Raw genomic sequence first — 27,624 nt, forward strand, 5'->3', positions numbered from 1 at the left:
AACACATCTCTAAAAATATGGTGACCTGGCTACGTCCATGGTCTGTTGAGTGAAAAATCAAGAGCTGCCTACTTTGCAAACCCTCACAATTCCCATTGTCATTCACCCTATCCTTCAGGTGAATCTTCAGACTATCCCTTATTCCTCATACCATGGCTTCCAGGCAGCAGACCACAGCTTAAAATAAGAGTCCCATAAACTTTCAAGAGCTCTGAGAGGTTCTAAACCTCAGCCTACTTTATTAACATGTTGCACCCTAAAAGATTTGATGAACATGTACAGCAACATATATGTCCCATGTGTCCATGTTTGCCTAAAGGACTTGGTAATTTACATGCTGGACATGGGGCAGTGTGGATCCTATGGAGTGCATAGTGCAACTGCATACGTCTGGTATACAGGTCTTTTTTTTTCTACCTGTGCACTAGAGAAAAAAAAACATTGGTTTGCCAGAATTAAATTCTAGTGGCATTCATGGACTAAACCCCCCCCCCCCAGAAGGAAATGCAAAATCTGCGAAGATATTTCTTAGCTCTTTAGTTCCTTCTTCCAAAACAATTCTATAGTATGCATATATATATATATATAATGATATACAGTACAGGTAACCATGAGCAGTGTGGGCTGGCATTGATATGACATACCCAACAAAAGAGGAAGGTTACTGTGCAGTTGCTGCCGACTAACTATCGAAGCTGGGATAGTTTGGTCTGAGATACGTTGCACGGTTTTGTTCAGGGCATTATGCAGAGCGTTGCTCTAGCCTAATTTGATTTAAGTAGTTATTAACAATATACTGTAATTTTAACAAGGCAAAACCCAATAAGACTGGTCACACTTCTCTGGAAGCAACCTCAATAAATTAGTTGGAATCTTTTAAAAGGCTATAGAAATATTAAATTAAAAGGTTGGAGGTGAAGGTCATGAGCTAGGGCCAGGCTGTGGTAAATAATAGGAACTGGTGATAAATTTATATGTGGTTACCAATGGCTGTGTTTAGGTTTGAACATTTCTTACAGAGGAACTTCTGCCTTGCAGTGAGATAGATGTCACACCTACACAAAGTGAGCTGAACAAAGAACATTTTGTGGCTCCATGTACTGTGGACAGAGTATGATACGAAACCACACTGAAACCGGTACTAAATGTTTGAATGCAGGTGACAATATCTTTACCACCTGATGGTTCTCGTAGCGGCCGTTATTGAGTTACTGTCTTCAGCAAGCTAGTTTTATGGTTAATGTTTGAAGAGTCTCATTATCTGGTTATTTGTGATCTTCGCAGGTATGGTGAAGGATCTAAAGATAATGTGTTTCTCATCCAAGTTTCTAATACCTCCAAGCTAATATTTTGCTGGAAGTCAAAGTAAGGAGAAAGCCAGACAGTAGTATGATTTGTTTATGAAAATGAGTCACTCTAAATGGTTCAGATTTCTGTCGACATAACGACCATGGGCACCAAAATTTTATGTCATTCTCCCTTTTTAGATCACGCATAGTAAAAACAGTAAAGTAGGTGTCCAGCATCAGGGGTAAATATTCTTGCTCTTTCTAGCTTTCCAAGCAACATGAAAATAATATAGGGCTCCACAAGAAGCACCCCCAATAGACCTATACATTTTTCTGGACACCACGAGAAGCACCACCAAGAAACCTTCTTATTCTTCATTAAATCATTAAAACTGACTGTATTCATTTAAAATCATGTGTCAGGATTTAACACAGAACTGCCTGTGACAGAACGTACCACTGGCATGTTACACATACCATGGTGGACACAGCAACATGGATGATTTTAGTGCCTCTGCAGCATAGTGTTTCAAAGAATTGCATAACAGCTGGCAGGTGTAAAGATGAGGGGTAAGATGTATTCTTCATACTGCCTCACAAAGAGCTTTGGGTATTTACCCTACATTCAGGACTGCCCTCAGAGATTGCGGTGCCCAGGACAAGGAGTTAGTATAGCACTGCTTTGTTCCCTTTCGTAGAAAAGGGCAAATATCGGCCCTGCTCTCCCTCGAGCTGGTGGTCTGTGCATCGCTGAGAAAACAAAGTGCTAGGATATGATGCCATTGCTTTGAAGCCACTTCACTCTGTGATGCAGAGACCATAAGTGTGAGACAGGTGTGGCAAGTCACAGAACTGCAGGGCCCTCTTAAGCCACTGGACCTCAGGACCCCAGGTGGACCTGGCTTCATTACACAGTAAAGAAGGAACATTGATATTCATCATAATAAAAAGTACAGACAAGATATTCCAGTTTTGACAAAGTTCTGTTTTCTCAAAGACATAATGTATTATATAACATGACCCCTACCTCTACAAAGACCCCTGTACACAGGCTTAGAAAATGTTACCATCTTTCAACCGATTACCTCCTACAAGCAACATTTGTAGTGGATGTTATGGCATCTATTTTTCCATTTTGAGCTTTTTTTTAATTATTTTTATGTTTTTCACTTTTTATTTAATTGGAGATCCCCTTGAGGTCCTTGAAGACCTCAGGGATCTTTCCTGGAACTAGATGGTACCCCATCAGTGGAATATATTATTTTATTTCATTTTTTTAAATGTTTACACTATTTTTAAAACACTCAGCGAGTGCTGGAGCTGACTGGCAGTAAGTGGGGTTCAATTCCACCTCAGACTTTCCACTTTACTCCAGTTTTTCTGGAATGTGGGAGATTTTGAGATTCTTCCTAAGGAGCAGCTCCACGTCACAGAAAACGTGTCATTTATTAATGATTTATTAAGCCGCTGATGTGACTGGGGCTTCCTCCCCCCCCTCCCTAATGAGCAGCAGTAAGTTTCCCAGAGAAATGGAGCTGTATAAGGGCTGCAAACACTTCCTGGAACCGAGGTTTGAGGTTTAACTTCCTCTTCGTCATAGAGATTGGGAGGGGGGCAAATGGGAATGGATGAAAAGAGAGAGCGCGAGGAGGAGGAGTCACGGGAGGGCTTGAGGTGTTACAGCTGCCCACTCTCTATTTTCCGTACAGATCGCACCTTCCTGTTAAATGAATAGTAATAACACTTAGCGTTCAGGAAGGAGGCTTGGTGGGTTTGGACACTGCATGCTGTCTTCTTCTAGAGACCCTTGTGGATCAACAAGCTTCACACTGGGAAGAGAAGTCTGCGGGAGATAAGGGGTGGACAAGATACATCCGAGGAGTTTACATGATGTGGAGGAAGCCTGGATTGTATTTCTAGCAGATACCCAGCCCCTTCCTCCTAGGAAGCAAAGTGGGTTCGTGGATTCGCTTGAACCTCTCAGTATTCAGTATCCCACTCTTTCTCCTCCCCATCTAATCCAGAAGAGCTAAACTGCCAATTGATCGCTGACTCGATCGCACGCTAGATGTGTGCATGTGTGTTCATGGCTATCGGTTGTTAGGATCGGCCGAGTCTGTTTGGTTTCTGTGTACTTAACACCTTCCCTTATGTCAGGCTCGAGTACGCCCAAATCTTTGCCCTCATCCGGGCAGAAGTCCCTTCATGACATCAAGCACCCCCTGAGCTGTTCTCCTGGAGAAGATGAGGCTGCAGCAGGTGGTGATGGAGCTCTTATTGACATCCCAAGCCCAGAACTGCTACACACCGATCCCAGCAGCATAGCAGATAAGGTGGGGTATAAAATACCTTGGGTGGTATGAATGGGGCAATGTGTTTGTCTTTACACAGTTGGGGTAACAGGAGCTTTATTGGGGGTAGGGAAAAATTGACAGCCATCCACAGTTGGGGGGGGACCATGATTTTCTATGATTGGAATTCCATGTGTTGTATCTTTTGGCTGTATTCTAGAATGTATTGTTTATAATACCAGAAGAAGTTGCATTCCTGCTAAAAATGATGAGGTCAAATAGCAATACAATATCAAATCACACATTTCACACTTACTGGCTATAAAACAGACATAGCTACTGCTAATAGAGCTTGGAATTATTCAATCTGCTTTGCCTCTCATGTCAGGATAAATCAGTGGCAACATCAGTTAAGAGAGAAGACGTTTGAAAGAATGTCTCCTCCTTAACAAAGTGGCTGGGAAACTTTGTTAAACTTCCATTAGTCTATATAGCCGCATCGACTTCTATGGTGCTTTAGGCGGACCTGTCATAAATAAGTGACAGATCCGCTTTTTGTAGAGCTGCTGGAGGCCCTAGAACCAGATGGGGTCATCCAGGGTTATGGTATGACCTCAGACTACAACATATTCACTGTCTTAGAATTTAAATTAATTTCAATAAATTTTAACGTAACTTATTTATATATATATTAATATATATATATATATTTTAAAAAGTGCTTTACAAGGGAAATGTGACATTGGGGTTTATTCACTAAAAGAAAAGTTTGCTAAAGAGTCAGCTCCTTGACATTACGTTATGAAGAGTCTGCCCCAGTAAACTTCTGCAGGAGGAAGAGTGTGTCTGGTCCCTCTCACATTTACACATACACACTCATGCTAACACATAGACAACTATTCTAATGTATAAACTCACTCACATACTCCCTCCCTTACCCTCTCATTCTCTTAGTCACTCACTCCCTCCCTTACTATGTTACCCCCCTTTATGCTGTTAACTTACCTAGAGTTGCCCAAAACCTTCTTTTACTGCGGCGTCATGTAACACTGTGTTAACCTAGCCGTGATCCCGACAGTTATCCTGACGACTCTCCCTTCATTGAATATACCACATAGATTTACTTTTATAAAGTAAAAGTACACACACCATGTGTGAAGTTGGTAGCTTTTTTTGGGCCAATAAAGAGAAAAAAAATATATACATAAGGGTTTTGGACTTAATAGGTTGCTTCTTAATTCCATCTGAAGACGAGACTTCTGAGTTTATGTAATTTTCTGTTTTGGGCCAATAGACATCAACTTCACCATATTGAACTCTACATATAATCCAAGGCCAACTCTGCGATTGTGGCAGAGAGATTTGCCAGGCGCGGCCCTTTACAATGCAAGACTTCTGACGTCACCCACTTGTGGAATTACTTCTTTATTAGTGACTAAACACTACACTCTATAAAGTGGTTTTGACTAAGTTTACAGTTACAAATGGTAGGATGAAACACAAATTATTTAGAGGTAGGAAAAGACTTTTCAGAAGTATTAAGGCCTCTTTGGTTTTCGTCCAAGAGATAAGGAAAAAATGTTTTCTCCAGATGCACTTGATACTAGTAGGTTTGCTGTAAGAGGGATTGTGAAATGTTTCATGCGATAACTTTTTTTAATGATTGCTTTAATATTTGTTGCTTTTAACACTCATGGTAACAAGAATGTTGGTGGTTTCCTAAAACTTTACAGTTTTGCATTCACGAGGAGAGACCATTCCGTTGATCTGTGGCATTCTGGTTTTATTATACTAGTCTAGATAGTGCCTGGCAGTTGGGCAGGATTCTCTTGAATTTAAAATTGGTGATATAGCTTTTAAGAAGTTACCCAATTAGCTATACATTGCGGTTGGCATTTTATAATGTGTTTATTGAGGTTAGGGAACTAGAACCTCTTAGTGTACGTAGTCTGGAACTGTGCCCTCAATCTTTTTGTTTTAACTTCTGTCTCAGAATGACAGATTACTTTTTAATACCGATTATCATCATTTGATATGAAAGGAAATCAGCAGCCTTGCACAAAAATATTTCAGACGGTACTTACCGGAAAACAGATCAAGAAATATTTGTATCCTGCCCAGAAAAAAAAAAAAAAGCTCAAACTCAATGTCTAACTCATGAATGTTAGTGTTTTGGACTTTTCTTGTGGGTGGGAAGGTCTAGCTCGTAAACAGAGCCGGGTATCTGGATCGTCCTATCGGATATATAGATCAGGACTCAGCTGCTGAGTCCTTATTATTTTGGCAGGCCCCAGAGTGGCAGAGAATTCTAGGAAGCAGTAGAGGTGCATGAACAAGCTGGTTGCATGGTTTCAGCTGAGCCGGAGCCAAGCAAGAGCCTGGAAATGACTAAGATAAGGAAAATCCCTGTAAAAGATTCCCAAGGGCTAAAACCATGAGCAACGGAAGGATTTTTAGCTGACTCAGCTACTCCCTTCTTGACCAATGGGGCCAAGCCAATCTTAGCTATAGGAGGCAACTCAAATGGTACAGAGCTACATGAGGTTGTCCTCGATATCATTTCATGTGTTGAAGATCCTTTTTTTCTACTAAAGATAGTAAAGTGATTAAAAAAAAAAAAAACTAAAAAAAAACAACTTGTTCAACAAATTGCTTTTTTAGGTGTATGTGGATATTGGGTTAAGCACAATTTAATCACTGTAGCTCTGTTGAGCTAATTGTGTATCCAACCGTATATGATTTGGTTATCAGGTTAAAAATACAAACCAAATAAATTATACATATATGTAACTTGTTTTTCACAACCGTACCAAGGCACAGGCCGTTTTTTTGTTCTTTCTTTCTATGAGCTAGAACACATGGCAGTCGGTCATTGTGAAAGTGTCTTTAAGCTCCTTCAGGATGTTACCCAGGGCAGATAAATCTGTGGTTACAGTTCCCAAGGAGGTGAAGGGCAAGTAAGATATTTGAACAACTTTTTGCATACAAAAATTGCTTGAATTCCTGGGCCATTATATATTCAGGTCCAACACCTCTCAAGCTAATGACAAATCAGGGTAACAAGATCTTGCTTTTGACCGATGCATGTGGAAAATGTATGCCATTGGGTACATATCTGTGTCTGTTGGTAGAAAGTGTTATCGGGCCAACCCATGATATGGCTGTGTTTGGAGGAGAGGGAATAATCCATTTACGCATCCAAGCAGAACTGTCTCATAAGGATAGTCCGCGTCTATATGGACCTAGGTGAGGACCAAAACTGGAGTGGAAAAGGAGATAAAGCGGACTCAGCCGATGGGCTCTCCCAAGTCGGCAGTGATATTTTCCAATAGTGTAGAACTTTAAAATAAACTTGTTAGAGTTTTGACTTAAACAATCTGTAGATCACATTGCCACGCAAGTAGTTCGGCTGAAAATGACTCTGTGGTATTAGTGTACTATTAGGGTAAAAATACCGGTAATTGAAGTAGACAAATTTGGCACATTAATTTTCCCTCACATTATGTGTTATTGTAATCTAATCTGCCATAAGCCTATTTGCAGTAATTTAACTAATTAGAGTGCTTGTTTCTATCTTCTAATTTACAATACCTTTACTTTGTAAGAAATGTTTTTTTGTAAGGACTTACTTCAACCATTTGCTCTGTTGCTGGTAATGAATTAATATTGAGTCTTAGTGGAAGACTTTTTTTAGTTGAATAACTGTTCTGGTGTGTTATAGGATAACTTTGAAAATAAATGCACCGTTCTTAGCTCCTCGGTTTTCAGTCCAACCGCAGTGATGGTGATATGCATGTACAATTACAAGATCGCTATATAACTCTCAATGGATATGCTTCTGCACATATACATTTTGGAGGAGTGAAGAGGCTAATTGCTCCATTTATCGGGCCCAGGAATGCATGTGGAGGGAAAGACAACTGATGCGCCATGCTGGTGCTGTTGTATAGCAAAAAGTTTGACCTACAGCATCAAGGTGTACATGGGTTTGAGGACTGTGGAGATGACCCACTCTCTAGTCAGTACAAGTTTTGTGGAAAGACAAGTGTAATTGACACTGTCGGGAGCACTAAAACAGTGATCAGGTTTTGCTTCTTCCCTTTTTTTCCCTCTTTCTTCTTTACTAGCTCTTCTTTTTCCATTCTTTCTCTGTATTACTTTCTCCCGTCTACCTTTTCTCTATTTATTTTCTCTCCTGTCTCATCATTACTCTGTGTGTGTCTCCTCTCTCTCTCTTCCCCTTTATTCTGTCATTTCTCTTTTGTTTTCCACTCCTTGTCTCTCTCTTTTCGGCACAAAAGAGTACCAGAGTACCTACACAAATGATACACTATTTTTTTTTTAAATAAGTTTTGTAATGTGTTTATTATTTCTTTAACAGGATAGGTGTCGATTACAAAATGTAGTGTTTAGTAACATCCTTGGAGTAGACTAATACTGCACATGCATGGCCTAAAAAGGTTCATAAGGGCACAAACAGTCCCTTAAACGCTATACCTTTTTATCATTTTAATACCTTTTGAGTTGGAGGGTTGCAGAGGTTTTGTCTTTTAAATAAATTTACTTGGAGAAGTATCAAGGAATGTTTTCTTCCTTTAAAAAAAATAAAAAATATATATATATATATATATATATATATATATATATATTTTAAAAAACAAAAACCTTTTTTCATGTTTTTACTTCCCTTTAGCATGGAGTAGTGTAACATGATCAGCGATCCACTTGGGAACTTTGTAGACCCCAATGATCTTTCTTGCACCTTCCCTGCAGATCACGTAGCGACTGTGAAGTTTAAATTGGTGGTATTTGGCATTCTTGAATCTTTAATAACCTTACAATGTTCTAAATATAACACACGTTGACAAGGCAAATTACCCCTGATTCTAAAAATGTTCACGGCAGTTTGGTTTTCCAGTTAAAAGCAAGAAGGATTTAATAATGTTTAACAAGCTTTTTCCACCAACATGTCTAAAGATTTACAGCCACATAACCGGAAAGAAATATTAAAACAGGCTTTTTACGTTATATTGTAGTTGGTCTATTTCATGCTTTTGGTTTGAAACATGTCACTTTCAGTAGTTTGAATTTACTTCTTTTTTCTACAACACCATGGGGCCAAACCATACATTCCTCTCCGTCATCTGTGCCGTATAATGGACGCAATATATAAACCATATATAAAACAATATATAAACCAACTATTTTGGGTTGTTTTACATAGTACATAAGTTTGAAAAAAAAACCCTAAGCCCATCAAGTTCAACCCTTCTACCTAACCTTCCTACTCTTGATCCAAAAGAAGGCAGAAAACCCCTAATTAAGCTACTTTGAATTCTGCCATCAGGGGGAAAAATTCTAAAAGGCAATCGGATTTCTCCTTCAATCAAGAAGCCCTGTATGGCATGCCTTTCTAAAAAAAAAAATATCCAGACCCCTTTTGAAGGCATCTCCCTTGGCAGTGAATTCCATACCTTTATTGTACTTACTGTAAAGAATCCCTTCCTTTGTCGTCTATGAAACCTCCGCTCTTCCAGTCTCAGAGGGTGACCTCTCGTTCTTTGTATATTTCTGTTAATGAACAGGTCACTGAAGAGCTCTTTATATTGGCCCTGCATATATTTATATAATGTTATCATATCCCCTCTGAGACGCCGTTTTTCTAGCGTATATCATTTTAACTTTTTTAGCCTCTCTTCATAACTAGTATCTCCCAATCCCCTTATTAATTTTGTAGCCTTCCTTTGCACTTTCTCTAATTCCATAATGTCCTTTATAAGGACCGGTGCCCAGAATTGTACCGCGTATTCAAGGTGAGGTCATTCTCCTCCCGTGAATCAATCCCTCGTTTTATGCATGCCAAAACCTTAATGGCACTTGCAGCTGCTTGCTGGCATTGCGCACGGTTATCAAGTCTGTTATCTACCATAAGCGCACTTATGTTCATAGACGTCCACTGAAATCTTCCAGGTGGGCAAAATATTAGCGCTATCAAAGGGGCAGGGCATTGGCGGAATAAAACGACTTTGTGAGGTATTTTTTGTAAGTGAGAGTCAAGTGCCCCCTCTTGCCCCATACTTTGGATGCCCATGGTTAAGGGTTTTAGTGAATAAACCCCAATAATTTACCATTATGATATTTTAGTAAGCGCAAATAAATAAAATCAAAATATCTGTTTGAAACAAAGCCACTCATCCAGGCCTCATGCACGGTGTTTAAACAGTGGCCCATATGTGTACTCCCTTGTCCATATGGATTTAACCATGTAGTGAAGAGGTTGCTAGGAGACACAGAAGTACTTGAATTGTACACGTGCCTCGTAGTTGTAGAACTATGCTTTTAAAACTAGTAATGCGCATTAAAAGACAAAAAATGTAGTTATAAACAAGTCAACATATTAATGTTAAATATTGTGACATAAGCTTTGCGGCTGTATTTGTGAGTGTGGGGTGTAGGCAAAAGCCCCATAGTACTTGGCCTTTTGTGACAAGCTATACTTTTGTGTGAATCGGATGTTTTGTTTAAAAAAAAAAAAAAAAAAAAAAAAATCTGTTAAAGTCTAAGCTTTGAAAGAATCACATGTTTTAATCACGAGACTTTTCAGTATGATACAAGTTCAATTTTCGCTGACTGACCTCCAGGAGGTTTATGCTTAAACAACCCTTTCGCCCATCTTGTGTTCCTTTATTCACTTAACCGGGAAGAAGGGTTCTTTCTTAAAACAGGTATGGCATGCGCCTTGCCCAAGAATATTAATCTATTGCAAGCAGGTAATCTGCACATTCATAAGCCAAAGCTCTGGCATACAGTGGAAGGATCCAAAACACGAAAACACCTTTTCTGGAACGGGATTTGTATTGTATTTTATGTTCAAGCCTAAGGTCCAAGAGCTTTTCTGTAAAGACAGCGATGAAATGTAATTGTAAAGAATCAGAACGCGCCTGGGACATAAACTGACCAAAAAGCATTTATTTGGGTCAAGAAATGGTTGTTGCCTTCTGGAGGGCCATGTAAAGCAAAATGGCCTCTGATATAGGTCAAATCAAGTGACTAACTTTTCAATTCCCTTTAATTATTAGTTTTGCAAGTTCGATGAGTCTTCTACTATTAAAAAATAAAGCAATAACGTAAAATGTGGTGTTAAGAGGAGAATGCAGTGAGGTTATTAAGTAGGATTCAGAAGTGTTTGCTCAGTGAGTATTGTGTATGTGTGTATGTGTGTATATTGCGCACACACACAGACGCTTGCCACAGTTAGCTTTAGCATCCGCTTCTAGATAAAGGACTCTAGATAGAGTCACAAAGGTTAATTCCTCTTTACTGTTCCAAAGACATAATAAACAGCACATCCCCAACAGGAAAGTGGAAAACCTTAGTTAACGATTTTTAAGCTGTGGTACAGCAGTTTCAAACAGCCTTATCCCATTTCTGAACGATTTGAAGCAGTGTCATTTTATCTGAGTGTTCTACTCGGTTAATAACGGCCACTCCTTTTCCCAACAGTTTAATTAACAAAACCCAACAAAAACCGGGACTGTTGGGAAGTATGCTTCCCTTTTCTCCTCCTAATACATCTAGCTCTACATCCAGCACTCTGCTTGTCTTTTCTGACAAATTGTTGCATTGCTTGCCTGCCTATTTTAAGTTATCTGATAATCACCCCCAGACCTCTTCCCCCTTCTTTCTTTCTTGGAAAGAAACGCAGCACTAATACTGTATTCTGTACCTGGATTTTTACATCCCAAGTGCATTCATCTACCTTTACAATACATCATCTACCACTATCTTGTCCATTCTTGAATGAAATGATTTGCCAAATTGCTTACTCCACCAGGAGCATCTATACATTTGCGTACTTTTGGTATCGTAGGTGATAATAAAAAGTGACAAGAAGTGAAATCATAGGCAGTACCCTGCCAGATTAGAAATACATATAATCAGTGTACCTTAAATATAGTATATCTGTAAGCTCCATATTACTGCCCGTTCTTTGACTTTGTTTAAAAGATAGTATAGCTAAACAAATCCAGCAGAAAGCTTGTTGGAGGTATGTTATCATAATCACAAGATAAAGCCTTCTTCAGTACTTGTTAAACTCATTAGAATTTCATTTATCCAAAGGGGTCTCAAAAAATGTAGTAAAGGTTGATTGGTCTATACATCAGCTAGCATTTTTTGTGTTTTAGTTTTCTGAAAGTGAAATGATCACTCTCACAGTTGAATAGCTAGGTATAACTCTCCTGTAGACAATGTGTTAAATTAACAAATTAAAAATCAATTTGATATCGGGGAATACCTTGGGTTTATCCCCCCCCTTGTATTTAATATTAAGGTTATTAGGCGGTACATGGTTTAAATCTTCTGTTTTTCTGTTCTTTAGGACCTAAGTTTACCCAATGGTACTCCTGCAGACACTTCCAGCCCTGCATCATCATCATCACTTCTTAACAGACTGCAGCTGGATGATGACTTGGATGGTGAAACCAGGGACCTCTTTGTTACCGTTGATGACCCAAAGAAGCATGTATGCACTATGGAAACCTATATTACTTACAGAATAATGACCAAGGTAATCAAACATTTTAGCATGCCAGGACAGAGTTACATGGAGCTGTACTTGATTTGGTGTAGGATCACATGTACCAGTTCATTACTTCCTGTTTGCCTTCTTTGTTTCTGTTATGGTGAATTGTAGCCATTACAAATTCAACAATACAAGGTAATCATAGCTACAGATGGATTTACAAAATTGACCCTAAGTCAGAAACTAGAAGGCATTGGGTAGGCAATGTCCAAAAAGAAGTCTGTGTGTGTTGACCAGTGCAGGGTGGTACCATAGGTAAGTGAAGTCCATGTACACACTATGTTTGTTCGGTTTTTTTTTAAAAAAAAAACAACAATTTGTTACTGGAGCAAATGCTTGGGGTGGGCATAAGTCTGTCCTTACCATGAAATGAGATCTTACACCAAGCATGACATTATTACATAAGACATTTTGATGAGTCAGTACCCTTTTTCCTTAATAGAATGGTATCCAGGATATCAACTTGGATTTCTTTCAGTGATTTGCCATAGAAATTAAAGATTTGTTACCTAGGGCTCTGCTGTGTATACACTGCTGTGTAATGCAGAAAACAGTATTACAAGTAAACTATTTACTAGGAAAAGATTAGTGCGCAGCAAACTGGCCCCAGAACAGGAGCATACACAGAATGGCACTGTACCATGCAACAAATCCCACTGCAAACTTTGCCAACATATATGTGACAGAAACACAGCCAGTCACAACAACAAAACATACAGCATCAAAGATTCTTACTCATGTACATCGGCAAACGTGGTGTACATGATACAATGCTCTGCATGTGACAAAGGGTGCTACATTGGAGAAACTGGGCTTAAGCTGCACCTTAGAATGAACCTGCACCGAAGCTCCATCAAAAACCATGAGGAAGAAAAATATTGCACCCCGGTAGGACATCATTTCACACAGAACAATCACTCCATCCAAAACCTAAAAATTAAAGTACTCAAAGGAAATTTCAGAGACTCAGGAAAGAAAAACATTTGAGATGAAAATGATTACACATTTTAACACCATAAAAGAGGGACTTAATGTGGATTCTGGTTTCCTTACACACTACCAGAACTTCATATGAACTTCATCTAGTCATCCAATGTCTAATTGCTGTTATCTTTGATGTTTTACTGTGGTTATTGGTTCCCTAAGTTTATTTGTTCTGTCCCTGGGTTATCTCTCTACCTCTCTGCATTTCTCACCTCCAGACCTATTATTTACGACACCCCACTCAACCCCCCCCCCCTTATACCATCACTTGTTTTAAGTTGTAACCTCTATCATGTTGATTAGTATTGCTTCAGACCTGATGAAGGGAGGATAACTCTCGAAAGCTTGTCTTTTTAATATTATGTTAGTCCAATAAAAAAGGTATCACCGCATACTCTGCAATACTCTATTTTTTGACATCGTGTATATATATATATATATATATATATATATATATATATATATATATATATATACACACACACACACACACACACTATATCTATATAGGGATGCACCGAAATGAAAATTCTGGACCTGAAAATTTAGCATTCACTTGTCTGAAACCGAAAATGACCCCCCCACACATTTAAAAACAAAAAAAAACACTTTTATTAAAAGTAAAACCAAAATTAGACAAAAAAATCAACAAAATTTTATATATATATATATATATATATATATATATATAATTAACAGCAATCACACTGGTTGCTTGGGCATGATAGGAGTGGGATTGCTGTTAGCAATCTATATATATATATATATATATATATATATATATATATATATATATATATATATATATAAATATTGTTATTGAATTGTTCTGTCCAATTTTTGGTGTGTTACTTACTTTTAATAACACACCAAAATTGAACAAAAAAATATATAATTGCTACAATCTCACTCCTATCATGCCCAGGCAGCCAGTACATGCTGGAACCTGAGCATGATTGGAATATGATTACAGCCTCCCTATGCCATGCTATTCCCCCCCACACACACACTTACACATCCATGCTATCACACACACACACACACACTACAGCTTAACACCCATCACTCTCACACACACATGTTTTCCTACCCTTTCTCTGTCTCTGTCACCTCCTCTTCCTTCTTCCTCTTGTATGTCCTCTCCTTCTGGTGCAGTAAAGACGGTGGGCGTCAGAGCCGGCCTTAGGCGTTGTGGCGCCCTGTGCGGACTACTCCTCTGGCGCCCCCCATCACTACCCCCCTCTCTGCCCCTTCAAACTACACCCCCCTCTGCCCCTTCAAACTACACCCCCCCTCTGCCCCTTCAAACTACACCCCCCCCCTCTGCATTGTTTTAACATGACTGCTCATGAACATCTAGCTCTAGTTCCCCAGTAAAGCTATTAAAACAAATATGTTTGGGTAAGGTAACATATGAGGTGCCTACTAAATGGCCTCTCACATATGTAACACAATAGAAAATGAAGAAAGTTTCTTTAACCCCTTGATGACAATTGCCGGTCCGGGCACGTCACGGAAATTCATGTCGATAACGACAAATGACGTGCCAGGACCGGCACGTCATTAAACGGGTGCAGAAAGCGATCTATTTTCGCTTTCTGCACCGAAACGGCGTTGCTTTAATGCCTCGACCTCGAGGCATTCAGCAACGCCATTATCGGCACAAAGGGGCCATCTCTGGCCCCTCCCCGGGGCGTCAACATCCGCCATACTTTGTATGGCGGCGGACGCCCGTTTTAAAAGTGTTTAGGAGGCGATCAACGATCGCCTCCTAAACTTAAATGGTGTCGCTGGAATGCCTCGATCAGGAGGCATCCAGCGACACCAAACACTTACCTGGGGATGGACTGTGACCGCTCCGGAGAGCGGTCACAGCCGCAGCTGCCGGTGATCTTCGCCATCTGCAAGATGGCGGCGGTCCGGGAAAATTCAATAAAGAAAAACAAAGTCTAAAAAGTTCGCTAGACGGTCTCCAGACCCTCTAGAGAACTCTGGCTCCACTTGCAGGTTGAATATAGGTACTGCATTCAACCATGCAAGTCAATGGAGCTCAGCTTTCTAATCACAGTGTGATTAGAAAAAATAAATTAAAAATAAAATAAAATTAATAATAATTAGAAAAAAATAGTAAAAAAACAGTAAAATGTAAAAATAATTTCCCACTGATGTCACTATCAGGGGAACCTTTAAGTTGAAAAAAAATGTTAAAAAAATAAAAAAAAGGCAAAAAAAAAATATATATAAAAAATTATATTTTTGTGAGCAAGTCCTAAAATTAGCATATTAGCTTAAAACAATTCTCGCATGGAAAGAGTTAAAATACTGGCATATTAAATGCCCATGGGGTGTCTACTTTTAAAAAATGTATTATTTGATGGGGTAAATTGAATTGGCCGGGTTCAACAAGGTCCCAATTAACACGGGGGGAAGGATGGCCACACATCTAATTTCCAATTAGAAAAATGCACACGTACCAAATGTGGCCTTTTAGTTCCCCCAAAAAATTACAAACCCATGCATGTGGGGTATCACTGTACTCAGGAGATGTTGCTGAACACATATTGGGGTGTCGTGTGACAGCGGCATATACCAGGAGCTGTAAATTCATACATAAAGTAGGTGTGTGTGGGAAAAATACACACACAAAAATACTACTGCAAACTTTGAAAAAATGCTGGTGGTAAAATGTGTGCATGCAAAGAGTTAAAATACCAGCATTTAAAATACCATGGGGTGTCTAGTTTTCAAAAATATATGGTTTTGTTGGGCACACTGAAATGGCCTGGCTCAAAGATGTACCAAATAGGGCACGGGCAGTGGATCCCCAAATGCCAAAGTTCAACATTGAAAAATGTGCATGCCCCAAATGTGGCTCTTTTGCCCCCGAACAGCCAGGCAAAATCATTCATGTGAAGGTATCGCTGTACTCAGGAGATGTTGCTAAACACATATTGGGGTGTTTTGTGATAGTGACATATACGAGAACTTTTTAATTCATACCTGAAGTAAAATGTGTGTGACAAAACAAATGGAAAAAAATGACTATCACAAAGTTTGACAAAGACTGGTGGTAGATATGGTGCATGGAAAGAGTTAAAATACTAGCATTTGAAATACCCTGGGGTGTCTAGTTTTCAAAAATATATAGCTTTATTGGGCACACTGAAATGGCCCGGCTCAAAGATGTACCAAATAGGGCATGGGCAGTGGATCCCCAAATGCCAAAGTTCAACATTGAAAAATGTGCATGCCCCAAATGTGGCCCTTTTGCCCCCAAACAGCCAGGCAAAATTATTCATGTGAGGTATCGCTGTACTCAGGATATGTTGCTAAACACATATTGGGGTGTTTTATGATAGTGACGTATACCAGAACCTGTTTGTTTATACCTAAAGTAAAATGTGTGTGAAAAAACAAATGCAAAAAAATTACTACCATAAAGTTTGACAAAGGCTGATGGTAGATATGGTGCATGGAAAGAGTTAAAATACTAGCATTTGAAATACCCTGGGGTGTCTAGTTTTCAAAAATATATAGCTTTATTGGGCACACTGAAATGGCCCGGCTCAAAGATGTACCAAATAGGGCATGGGCAGTGGATCCCCAAATGCCAAAGTTCAACATTGAAAAATGTGCATGCCCCAAATGTGGCCCTTTTGCCCCCAAACAGCCAGGCAAAATTATTCATGTGAGGTATCGCTGTACTCAGGATATGTTGCTAAACACATATTGGGGTGTTTTATGATAGTGACGTATACCAGAACCTGTTTATTTATACCTAAAGTAAAATGTGTGTGAAAAAACAAATGCAAAAAAATTACTACCATAAAGTTTGACAAAGGCTGATGGTAGAATAAGTGCTTGGAAAGGGTTAAAGTACCAGCATTTGGAATACCCTGGGCTGTCTAGTTTTCAAAAATATATGACTTGATGGGGTAAATTGCATTGGCCGGCTTCAAAGATACCCGAAATGGCACATGGGGGGAAGAATTACCAGATTTGGAAAAAATGGCTTTGAAATAGCAAAACGCTACCTGTACTTATTGCTCCATAACGTGCAGAAAAAAGCAAAAAAACATAAAAACATTGGGTATTTCTAAACTCAGGACAAATAGTAGAATCTATTTAGCAGGTTTTTTTATTACCTTTTATAGATGAGTAAAAGATTTTTCAACTAAAAGTTAGAAACAGTCATTTTTTTCTAAATTTTTCACCATATTTTATACTTTTTTTAATAGTAAATAATATGATACAATCAAAACAATGTCATCTAAAGAAAGCCCTTCTTGTCCTGAAAAAAACAATATATAATGTGTGTGGGTTCAGTAAACGGGAAAGAAGAAAATTACAGCTAAACACGAGCAGCGCAGAAATGTTAAAACGGCCATTGTCACGAAGGGTACAAAAAGTAAAATCAGCCTTTGTCACGAAGGGGTTAATCATGTTTCTAGTGTACCATACAACTACGACAATGAAGAACACAGGGTAAGTGTTTTGTAAGTAATTTAATATAAATTATTTAATCTGTATTGAAACACATTGCTGAGGTTTTAGTACAGTGTACTTTTGCCCCCCCCTCCAATTTACCTTTTTTATTTCTACATCTTACAGACATGTTGTATTTGATGTCACCCAGTTTTGACAATATTCCCTTTTTAGTAAAGATGTATAGACTCTTTTTATTGCTCTGTTAACTTTTTATGTGGCTACTGGTCTGCTTTCTCAAATCAGTCTTATCTGGGTAATTTTATTATTGTTTTTAATGTATTGTAATTTGAACTTAGAGTAGGGTTTTTAGATTTGTTTTCCTATTTCTTTCGCAAATCAATGATAATTCATTCCTTTGCCGACGTATTAAGGATTTTAAAACTTTGTTTTATATTCTACCAGTTGTATGTCACCCTTCAAATAGAAATGAAACATGCCTTTTGGAACCATAGATTATGTAGCAGGCTTGCTTATGAAAGAATAAACGGTGGTACTGTTAGTTTTTTTTTATGTTGGCTAATATGACTCTACCTGGTATTTAAGTAGCAACAGTTAGATCTATTTCTAACTTTTTCACAGTTAGAAATATCATTTAGTTCACTTCCCTAAACAGAATAGGAACCATTCGGCCGATGTAAAGACTCAGACCTTAATGAGGCCTTGCTCTTGTCTTACATTCATGGTAGCCATATGCCTATCCAATTCATGTTTAAATGCTCTCACTGTATTAACCTCAAACATAAAGTAAAACATCCTCGCCTTACATCCAATGTATTCTTTATTTTTTCACGTTTTTTTTTTTTTTTTGTAGACAACCCGGTCAGAATTTGATTTGCCAGAATATTCTGTTCGTCGAAGGTACCAAGACTTTGATTGGCTGAGAAATAAACTTGAAGAAACCCAACCCAACCACTTCATTCCCGTAGGTAGTATAACAAGTGACTATGGCCCAGCCAAGTGGCCCACGTGCAGACTTTGTAAAGGTGTTGTATGCTTTTATCGGTTTGTCTTCCCTCTCTGTAATTTGCAGTTATCAGATATTTGTAATATAAAAGTGTTGCTTGCAATTTTAATCATGTAGTTAGAACTCCTTTACCAGGTGCTGTAATATCCTTGACGTTATAAATTGGTCTTTTTGAAAGAAGTATAACAACTTCTGTAAAGTTTTTAATGGCGCAAAGCAAGAACTCACTGCATGACCAGTAAATACAAAAATATATAGATTTCCGTCACGCTACACTACAAAAAAATACACCAAAATCGGGGGGCTCACAAGATAAAAAGCATAAAAGTTTTTAATGAGCAAACAAAATGGACATATGTTTACCATTGTTACACAATACTTTATCTGAAGATCAGTGCTAAGCACCACTGCACCGCGTTGTAGGCCAGCAGCCGGTAGTGGCAAACCCCTTCCCGGTGGTGGTCTTAGATGCCTCTCCTTGTAGTCATATTTCGGAAAACTTCTGTGGAACCTTGTGACGGGCAAAAATGCTGATGAAAGGCATGTGTCTTAGTGCCTCTGTTTTCTCGACCACCAAAAATGAACTCTAATCCAAACTATGTGTAGAAATTATATATATATTTAATATATAAAATACATGCAATATGTATATTAAATACTATAACTCAAGTCATCCGGTTAATAAAGTTGGGCAAAGAATTGACAAAATACTGGCATATGTAATAGTACATGTGCCTTAATAAAATAAAAAAATGGCAAAGTGAAGTATATCAGCAAAACTGACTCGATACACATGGAAACGTAATATGACTGCTGGTAAGGTAAGAACCATTCAGCCCATCTACCCGTCCCATTTATATTGATCTACACACTTAAACAGTAATCAGTCCTTGGGTCTAGTCTTATATTCGTATAATAGCCATACGGCTAATTAGGAATGGAGAAGCTGCTGCTAATGATATCTCTTATTAATAACGTTATCTTGGACACATTAGAAGGATTTCTAACTAAAATACTTGTTTAAAGTTAAATGTGAATAAGGACTCTCAAGTGTTAATGGTAAGGATCAACAAGTTGGTTTGATGATGTTACATAGTGCATGAGTTTTTGTATCTGAAATGTTATATTCTGACCCGATTCAGCCTCTTCCTGAGAAATTTGTGGTGAAGGGAGTAGTTGATCGGTTTTCAGAAGAATTTGTGGAAACCAGAAGAAGAGCTTTGGACAAGTTCCTCAAGAGGATTGCAGACCATCCAGTTCTCTCTTTTAATGAACATTTTAATGTCTTTCTCACATCCAAGGTTAGAATGTTTTATCTTTCTTCATTTGTGTAAATTATGTTATGGATACCTTAGACCACAGACTGCTACTAATGAAAGTTCTAGTGTGTATTAATATATTCTTGTTTAGGGCTATTGTGTTTTCTAATGCAGTTATTTCATATTGATCTGTAACAGGACCTGAACAGCTACAAAAAGCAGGGAAGCAATTTGCTTTCTAAAATGGGGGAGTCCGTGCGATATGTGACTAGTGGTTACAAGCTGAGAAATCGTCCGTCGGAGTTTTCAGCAATCATGGAATACTTGGACACGTTTGCACTGAAGCTTGGCACCATTGACAGGATAGCCCAACGCATTATCAAAGAGGAAGTGGGTATGTTATGTTCTCCAGCACATTATATATATATATATATATATATGTGTATGTATGTTAGAGCCTCAACTAACGATTATTTTCATAATCGATTAGTTGGCCGATGATTTTTTCGATTAATCGGATAAAAAAATAAATGTAAATTTTTTTCATTTGTTTAACCCCCTTAATGACAAAGCCCGTACATGTACAGTCTCAAAATTCATTGTTTTCAATGGGTTTAGGGACTGCCCATTGTCCTTAAGGGGTTAAAATAATTTAATAAACAAACTGGATGTTAAAAACAAACAGCAGAATAACAAAACTGAGAAAAATGCATTTCTTGTATTTTTTCCCAGCCTGACCCCCCCCCTCCCGTTATGCACATTTGAGCCCAGGCTTGCCACACTGCCGCCCAGGCTTGCCACACTGCCTCCCACATATGCCTTATACCACCAGATATGCCACTCCGCCCTCCCCACATATGCCTTATCTACTCTCTATGCCTTATACAACCTGATATGCCTTATTCCCCAGATATGCCACTCTGCCCCCTGATATGCCACTCTGCCCCCCCCGGATATGCCACTGCGCCCCAAATATGTCTTATAACCCCCTATATACCACTGTGCCCTTGATATGCCTCCCAGGTATCCCTTATACCCCCAAATATGCTACTCTGCCCCCCTGATATGCCTTATACCCCCTACATACCACTGTGCCCTTGATATCCCCCCTCAGACTTGCCCCCCGTGCTCCAGACTCCTTGGTGTCTAGTAGGGGCAGCCGGTGAGCGTCTGCGCGGTGTGCGTAGATAACCTCTGCTTCTGGCTGACGCTTTAGCTGGATCTTCTATGACTGAGCATTGAAAGGTCATGTGACACTGGTGCGCCATCATAGAAGCACCAGCGGAAGTGGAGGACAGTAGTGGAGGATGTCTGCGCGCATTGCACAGATGCCCACCAGGTGCCAGAGAAAATGATCCGTGGCCTCTGCAGTGCTGCGGGGTATCTGGATCTTGGTGTTTTATAATGCGACCTCTATTTGATATATCGAGTTCCTTGTTGTTGGTGCTATAGGCTGACATCCCTAAAAAAAGAAAAAAAAAAAAAAAAAAAAGAATTCTGTTCAAGTTTGAGTACAGAATAAACGATAATACAAACATCCACGTGACTCCCTTCTTACCCCCACTTCCTGATTTCTGCAGCAGTTGTGAAGTAAGCTGCTAATGACTGGTTACGCAAGTTAACCCATTTAAATTAGCTTGTTCCCAGCAGGCATTTGTCATCCTTTTCTCACTGGCCACTAAATGTGTATCTGTAAATCCATAAAGTTGTATTATATCTTTTCATAATAGTAAATAATGCTAATATTTTAAGAAACTGAGCCATCATTTTAATAGCCATGTAGTGTTTATTTGTATGATGTCTCCAGAATAGTTGTACAGAGTACTGTAGATTTGTTGATGTCCAGGGCTTATTGGTTTAACAGCTACAAAGATTTATTCTGTGTTCCGTATCAGAATACCTAGTGGAGCTCCGAGAGTACGGTCCAATCTACTCCACGTGGAGCGCTTTAGAAGGAGAGTTAAGCGAGCCACTGGAAGGAGTGTCTGCTTGTGTTGGTAACTGCAGCACAGCACTCGAGGAGCTCACGGAGGATATGACAGAGGACTTCCTGCCCGTGCTGAGAGAGTATATCCTGTACACCGAATCCATGAAGGTAAAATGAGGACAAGATAGGGGATTATTCACTAATGTATGAATGGGGCATTATATATACACTATATATTATGAGGGCCAACCCTGTTGCATGGCTGTCGATGTATTATGCACAGTTAAGCCAGTGAGATTTCTGGAAAGTCTCCGTACACATTGAATAATGCATTCTACTGGCCCAGCTCAGCCCTTCGTACTGGAGTTTAAACCACAGCCCTCCTGCACTTTCCTGACAACTCTACGTTTAGTGAATAAACTCATAAAGTATTAGTTTTTGGCTTATGTAGATGAATTTAAGTGGTTCGTGGTCTGTTGAGCCTATCTAAGCAACCCCTTACAGGGGCTACCCCCAACTTCTTGAACCCATTTTATCATGCGTTATAATGTGTTTGAAATTTTCCTTCGTGTTCTTGCTCTCCAATGCTGAAACTTTACCCATTTCCTTTCTTATTATATTATTAATATTATTATATTATCATATTGTATTATTACTTTTTTATTTCTCAGCTGAAGTGAAAATAATAATTTCAGAATTGTGGTAACTGTGGCAAGACTTTTAGCATAATTATTTGATGACCTAATATGGCGTCTGTCCTCATGTAATCACTACCACATGTTGAGGTCTTCTCCATTTCCCCACATCACCACCCACACCATCCTTTGCTAGCCTGTGATATTTCCTCATTTACTATGCTGTGTTTATCTTCTCTGTATGTCTGTATTTTTATTTTTTGTATCTGAATGCATCTTGTATCTATCAATAAATTTCAAATAATTTCCAACTAGGCTGTACTGAAGAGAAGGGATCAAGTCCAAGCTGAATATGAAGCCAAACTGGAAGCTGCTGCCCTTAAGCGAGAAGAACGAACAGGGGTGAGCTGGGAAACGGATTATGATGGGTTCTCTGATGTTAACTAAGTTTTCCACTCATTCTTATATATGTAATAATGCTCACCCTATGTACCTTGATACTAGAATGAAAAATTTTATAATCAGACCTCCAAATAGAGGTCAGATTATAACACTAAAATCCAGACCCCCGCAGCACTGCAGGGGTCCTGGATCCTCCTCTCTAGCAGCCGGTGGATGTATGCACACAGGCAACCTCTCCTTCTGCCGGTACTTCCGCTGGGGTATCTATGATGGAGCAACGGAAGGTCACATGACGCCGGTGCTCCACCATAGAAGCCCCATAGAAGACACACCAAACTTTTAGAACAGGAAAAGAACAGTGTTCAGCCCTGGTACCTGCTCAGGGAAATAGTTTGTTAATATAGCCACCCAAACTACTTCTGGTAGACAACACTGTGTGTACCTCTTCTACATAATGAGGTCATATAGCTCATTAAAAAAAGAAACCTGAAAAGGACACACTCGGGCAAATACTATGTGCAACCAGTGTTACTGTAGATATCTTTTTTTTTTTTTTCTATACTTGAGATTTTTGTTTAATATGCTTGTTTATATTTTGTTATATTGGCATGTCAATGACAAGGACTTATCTTCCATGTGATCCTGTGGGATATATTTATGAAGCCAGAACTAAAGCAGTTTTTAAGGAATATTTCTTCTTTATTGTTTTAGCATCTATAAATATGGGACTATTTTTCACATTGATACCAATATTTATGTTTAAATATTATAGGTACCTACTGAAGTAGAGAAGTGCCAAGACAAGGTGGAGTGCTTCAATGCAGATCTGAAAGCAGATATGGAGAGGTGGCAGAATAGCAAGAGGCAGGACTTCCGTCAGCTGCTCACGGGAATGGCTGACAAGAATATCCAGTACTATGAGAAGGTGGTTGACAAGATTATATCTGTTGGCTTGATATCACACAATTTCTAGGTTCAATATAAACAAAAACAAAATAAAGTTAAATAGCTGAAGTCCCAAAGACCATACCCATTGCGAAAAGGGGCATTTTGCCCTAAAACATTTGTGTATTGTTATGGGTTCAGCTTTGTGATATATTAATAACATTTTCGTGGATACTAGTTCACCATTAATGTTCTTCTGGAGTGCTCATTGTATTATTATGTTGAGCTAGTTGGAATAAGCCAATGATACTATACCCAAGATAGAAATACATTGTTCTTTCTATTACCTATGACTGCATGGACAACGTAGAGCTATGACATCATCTGGCAGGCTTAGTTGAACAGTGTTCTTTAACAGACTCTCACCAGCTTAACATAAGGATACCGCTGCTGGTACTTCTTTTATAGACTTCATCTTTCATAGTAAAGCAATTTGTGACCCTCTAGCCCCCTTAGCGTTGCATGAAGCATGATCACTGCTCTCTCTAGTTTAGTTACATGCAGGAACCATACCATTCAACCTAGTACTTCTTGATCCCCTGAAGTGGAAAATGTAGCTTCATATTTCTGCAGTTAATTCCTTTTTCCTGTATACCTTTTGCTAACAATTAAGGTCGAAGAACTGGGTAATCAGAATAACATACAGGAAAATGGACTGAACAGTTCCGCTTACTAATAACTATGCCAACACCACAATGAAGAAAACAAAACACACGGTGAACAGAAATAGTATCTATATTATCATTTGTTTTATATAGCACCATCATATTCCACAGTGCTGTACAACGTGGAAACAGGGAATAACAAGTAATATGTGACCTCATTTAACCTACAGAAACAAGTGAGAACTTGCTTACAATATTAGTGTTTTGTTTATTGTGATGTAGACACCTCACTGTCTTGTGTATACAGCATTTGCATTTTAAGCATTCTAGTTAAATGCATAATTGAACATTGCTGCCTGAATTTGGATGTTACACTTGTAGACCACCAGATGGCAAGTCAGCAGAAAAATGTTATTAGCTGCTTTACACTAATCTTATCATTTAACTGTAATTGTATGAAAGGGACTTAGGGTTTAGTGTCCCTGACACCCCTGCTAAAGAAGAATGCAAATGAGAGTACTTTGTGGCTACTTTAACCCCTTCAGTCCCAGGGTACCTCACAGCCCGGAGCAATTTTGCGGTATGTTGGTTCAGCGATTATTCTCTTTTCCTGCGAATAGTGTACCCATGTAAACTATATATTGTTTTTTCAAGGAGAGATAGAGATTTCTTTTGCTACCATAGTTAGATGAATAGCTGAAATTTCCCAGCACTTATAGGGAACATACTATAAGGTGTACATTATTCGTAGAATTTTTATGCTTATGGCTTAACGGGTTTGGGGGTTGTGAACTGGGGCAGGAGGGGTATATGCTTTAGATGTTGTGTTAGGGCAATGGGATGTAAGGTTTTTTTTTTAGTTTTTTTTTTTAAATTTACTGTTATCGGTGCAGTAGGGTTAGAGGTCCTCTTAGCAACCTCTTGAACATGTTATTAATGCCAGTGATGTCACAATGACATCACTTAGCTCACTTTGTTTTTTTTAAATTATTATTTATTGTATTATTTGAGTCATTTATTTATTTATTTTTAAATCACTAACATTTTTTTTCTTCATTTCATTTTTCAGCATGGGAGAAGAGTGAGAAACGTGGTTTCTCACTCCTTCTTGCGATCCCCCTGCACTGATCACCGATCCCCACAGACTTGCATAGAGATCACAGTGTCTGTGATCAGTGCCTCATCGGGGCGATTGGATATCCCAGCAGGGTCTGGACAAACCCTGCAGGGGATATCCTGTCTTCCGATGACCTTCCGAGTGACGTCAGCAGTGATCGGGCATTTAAAAATGTAATGGTTTTCCTGCAATGCTGGCTTCTGCTGAGAGGGGGGAGTCCAGGCTGTCAAAAGAAGGTCAGGACGTACCGGTACGTCCATAGGGGTTTCTTTAGATGTGTTTTTTGGACGTACCGGTACATCCATAGGGGACTGAAGGGGTTAAAATGCATTTTTCAAAAACAGAAAAAAAGCACTTAGCTGGGGTTTGGCAAAGCAGCCAGTCATTGGCAGGAAATCACTCCCATTGAAATCATGCATAACAGCATGTGCATATGAGTCTGAAGAGACCCTGCCCCCAGCATTCACCAAGCCAGTACTAGAGCTAAGTGGAGGTGATTTTATCATGTGCATGGGGATCTCATACATATTCAGCGTGGCATTTAGCTAGGGGTGGACACATTGGCAAAGGACGTCATGAAAATTTGAAGGGGCCACACAGCAGTCATATGCATTCAAGTGCAAATGATGTCTGGAGTGTCCCTTTAAAATGCTTGACATAAGATTGAAAATACAATTTACTACACCGAAAATGATTTTCAATGGATGTCTGCAGCATATTCCCTTGGATTGTATAGCAGGCTTTACATAGCCCTCATTCCCACAAGTAAAATAATTGCTTCACCTGTAAAATGTATTTTGATATCCAGTAGTGTAATTTAGTGAGTTTTTTTTTTAATGCTGACCTGTTAAACTATCTGGTGAATGTGATAGCAAAAGCCTTTTAAGTATAATGTAGCTATTTAGACTAATTTGACTATTAATGTTTAATATACTTTATAAAACACATATTTCTCCCCTTAACAGTGCCTTACTGCTTGGGAGTCCATTATACCTCTGCTACAAGAAAAACAGGAGCCTAAGTGAGCATTCCTTTACAAAGCGAGACCATTTACGATTTGTACGAGTTTACCAGAGCTCACAATGCACAACTCACCATGCTGCGTGACCAACACGTCGAAGGACCACCTTTCTACATTTATGTTGTTATACAGTGCAATTAAACATCTACTTTAACTCTCCTACTTGGCTTTCTTTCCCATGACTTTGTTGACTAACAGCTCTGATCCAAAATCCCACCCTGCACAGTCATACGAATGTGTGACCAGATTCAAGTGTGTCTTAGTACGACAACCAAGTCTACCACATGTACCTGGAGATGATTTGTGGCATACAGAACACTAAAATGAATAGACTCAAAGGTTACGAGAATGTGTTATACAGTACAATAATAAAGAAAAAATACTCACCACAGTGCAGTTTTCCACTTTTCCAGCGTATTTACAGAAATTTTTAGTTTCCTCTCCCTTTTTGTAAGTAAATATCAGGGGTGGACATTTTCTTGTGTGCTTCTTACTGGGGTTCCTTTGTAAACATTGTGTGTGCAGTCCAGTTGCTTGGCCTTATCTCAATAAAAGGTCATTATGTTCGCATGAACAGTGTTTGTTAACGTGGCATGATATATTTCTTTTATATATATATATTATTTTTTTTCTTTATTTCCGGAGTTTGAAGTTGCAAAAATGCTAATGGAGCCAGGTTTGAGGGGGAAGCATACGTTTACACCGGGGCCTTATCTAAAGTGTATTAAAGGGAACACAATTTGTTATTGTTTTCAAAAGTCCATTTGGAAAAAAAAATGTACGACTTTTTAAGTAAAGAAATAAAAGAATTTGAATGTGCTGTGCTTCTGTACTAGTTTATTAAAAGTACCGATAGCTGATACTTTGAGAAGTGGTAACGATCGGATTCATCTTCTGCTATAAACCATATTGGAAAAATCTTTGATCGGTGGGGCTGCCAAGCCAGTTGGCAGCAGTGTTTTTGGGATAGAAACAACACCGTATAATCCTTGCTTCGTACCATCGTAATGTCAGTAAAAAAACCAAACAATCACTGTAACCTGGCAGATGAGTTGCACGAACCAGACATAACATCCCCCTCGCCAAACAAAATTAAAAATATATATATGCATA

The 27,624-nt window shown here is 38.9% G+C and overlaps 1 protein-coding gene across 1 annotated transcript; it reads left to right on the plus strand.

Moving 5' to 3' along the window:
- Window positions 1-3,439: 3,439 nt before the first annotated feature.
- Window positions 3,440-26,515, plus strand: LOC149276127 (sorting nexin-30). Its single transcript, XM_089503879.1, has 9 exons — window positions 3,440-3,622; window positions 11,961-12,149; window positions 18,448-18,558; window positions 19,743-19,901; window positions 20,058-20,253; window positions 21,755-21,954; window positions 22,737-22,823; window positions 23,596-23,748; window positions 26,456-26,515. The coding sequence occupies exons 1-9, from the start codon at window positions 3,440-3,442 to the stop codon at window positions 26,513-26,515; spliced, it is 1,338 nt and encodes a 445-aa protein (XP_089360005.1).
- Window positions 26,516-27,624: the final 1,109 nt, after the last annotated feature.

The sequence above is a fragment of the Sceloporus occidentalis genome, unplaced genomic scaffold (genome assembly GCF_023333645.1).
Source record: "Sceloporus occidentalis isolate IW3139 unplaced genomic scaffold, rSceOcc1.0.p SCAF_246, whole genome shotgun sequence".
Lineage (NCBI taxonomy): Eukaryota > Metazoa > Chordata > Lepidosauria > Squamata > Phrynosomatidae > Sceloporus > Sceloporus occidentalis.

What these genes read in the sequence shown, in the direction of transcription:
- LOC149276127 (XM_089503879.1), top strand. Translation starts at nt 3,440, where the DNA reads ATGTCAGGCTCGAGTACGCCCAAATCTTTGCCCTCATCCGGGCAGAAG. An exon ending in ATGTCTTTCTCACATCCAAG is followed by an intron (nt 19,902 to 20,057) that starts GTTAGAATGTTT and finishes GATCTGTAACAG; the next exon opens with GACCTGAACAGCTACAAAAA. An exon ending in TGTACACCGAATCCATGAAG is followed by an intron (nt 21,955 to 22,736) that starts GTAAAATGAGGA and finishes ATTTCCAACTAG; the next exon opens with GCTGTACTGAAGAGAAGGGA.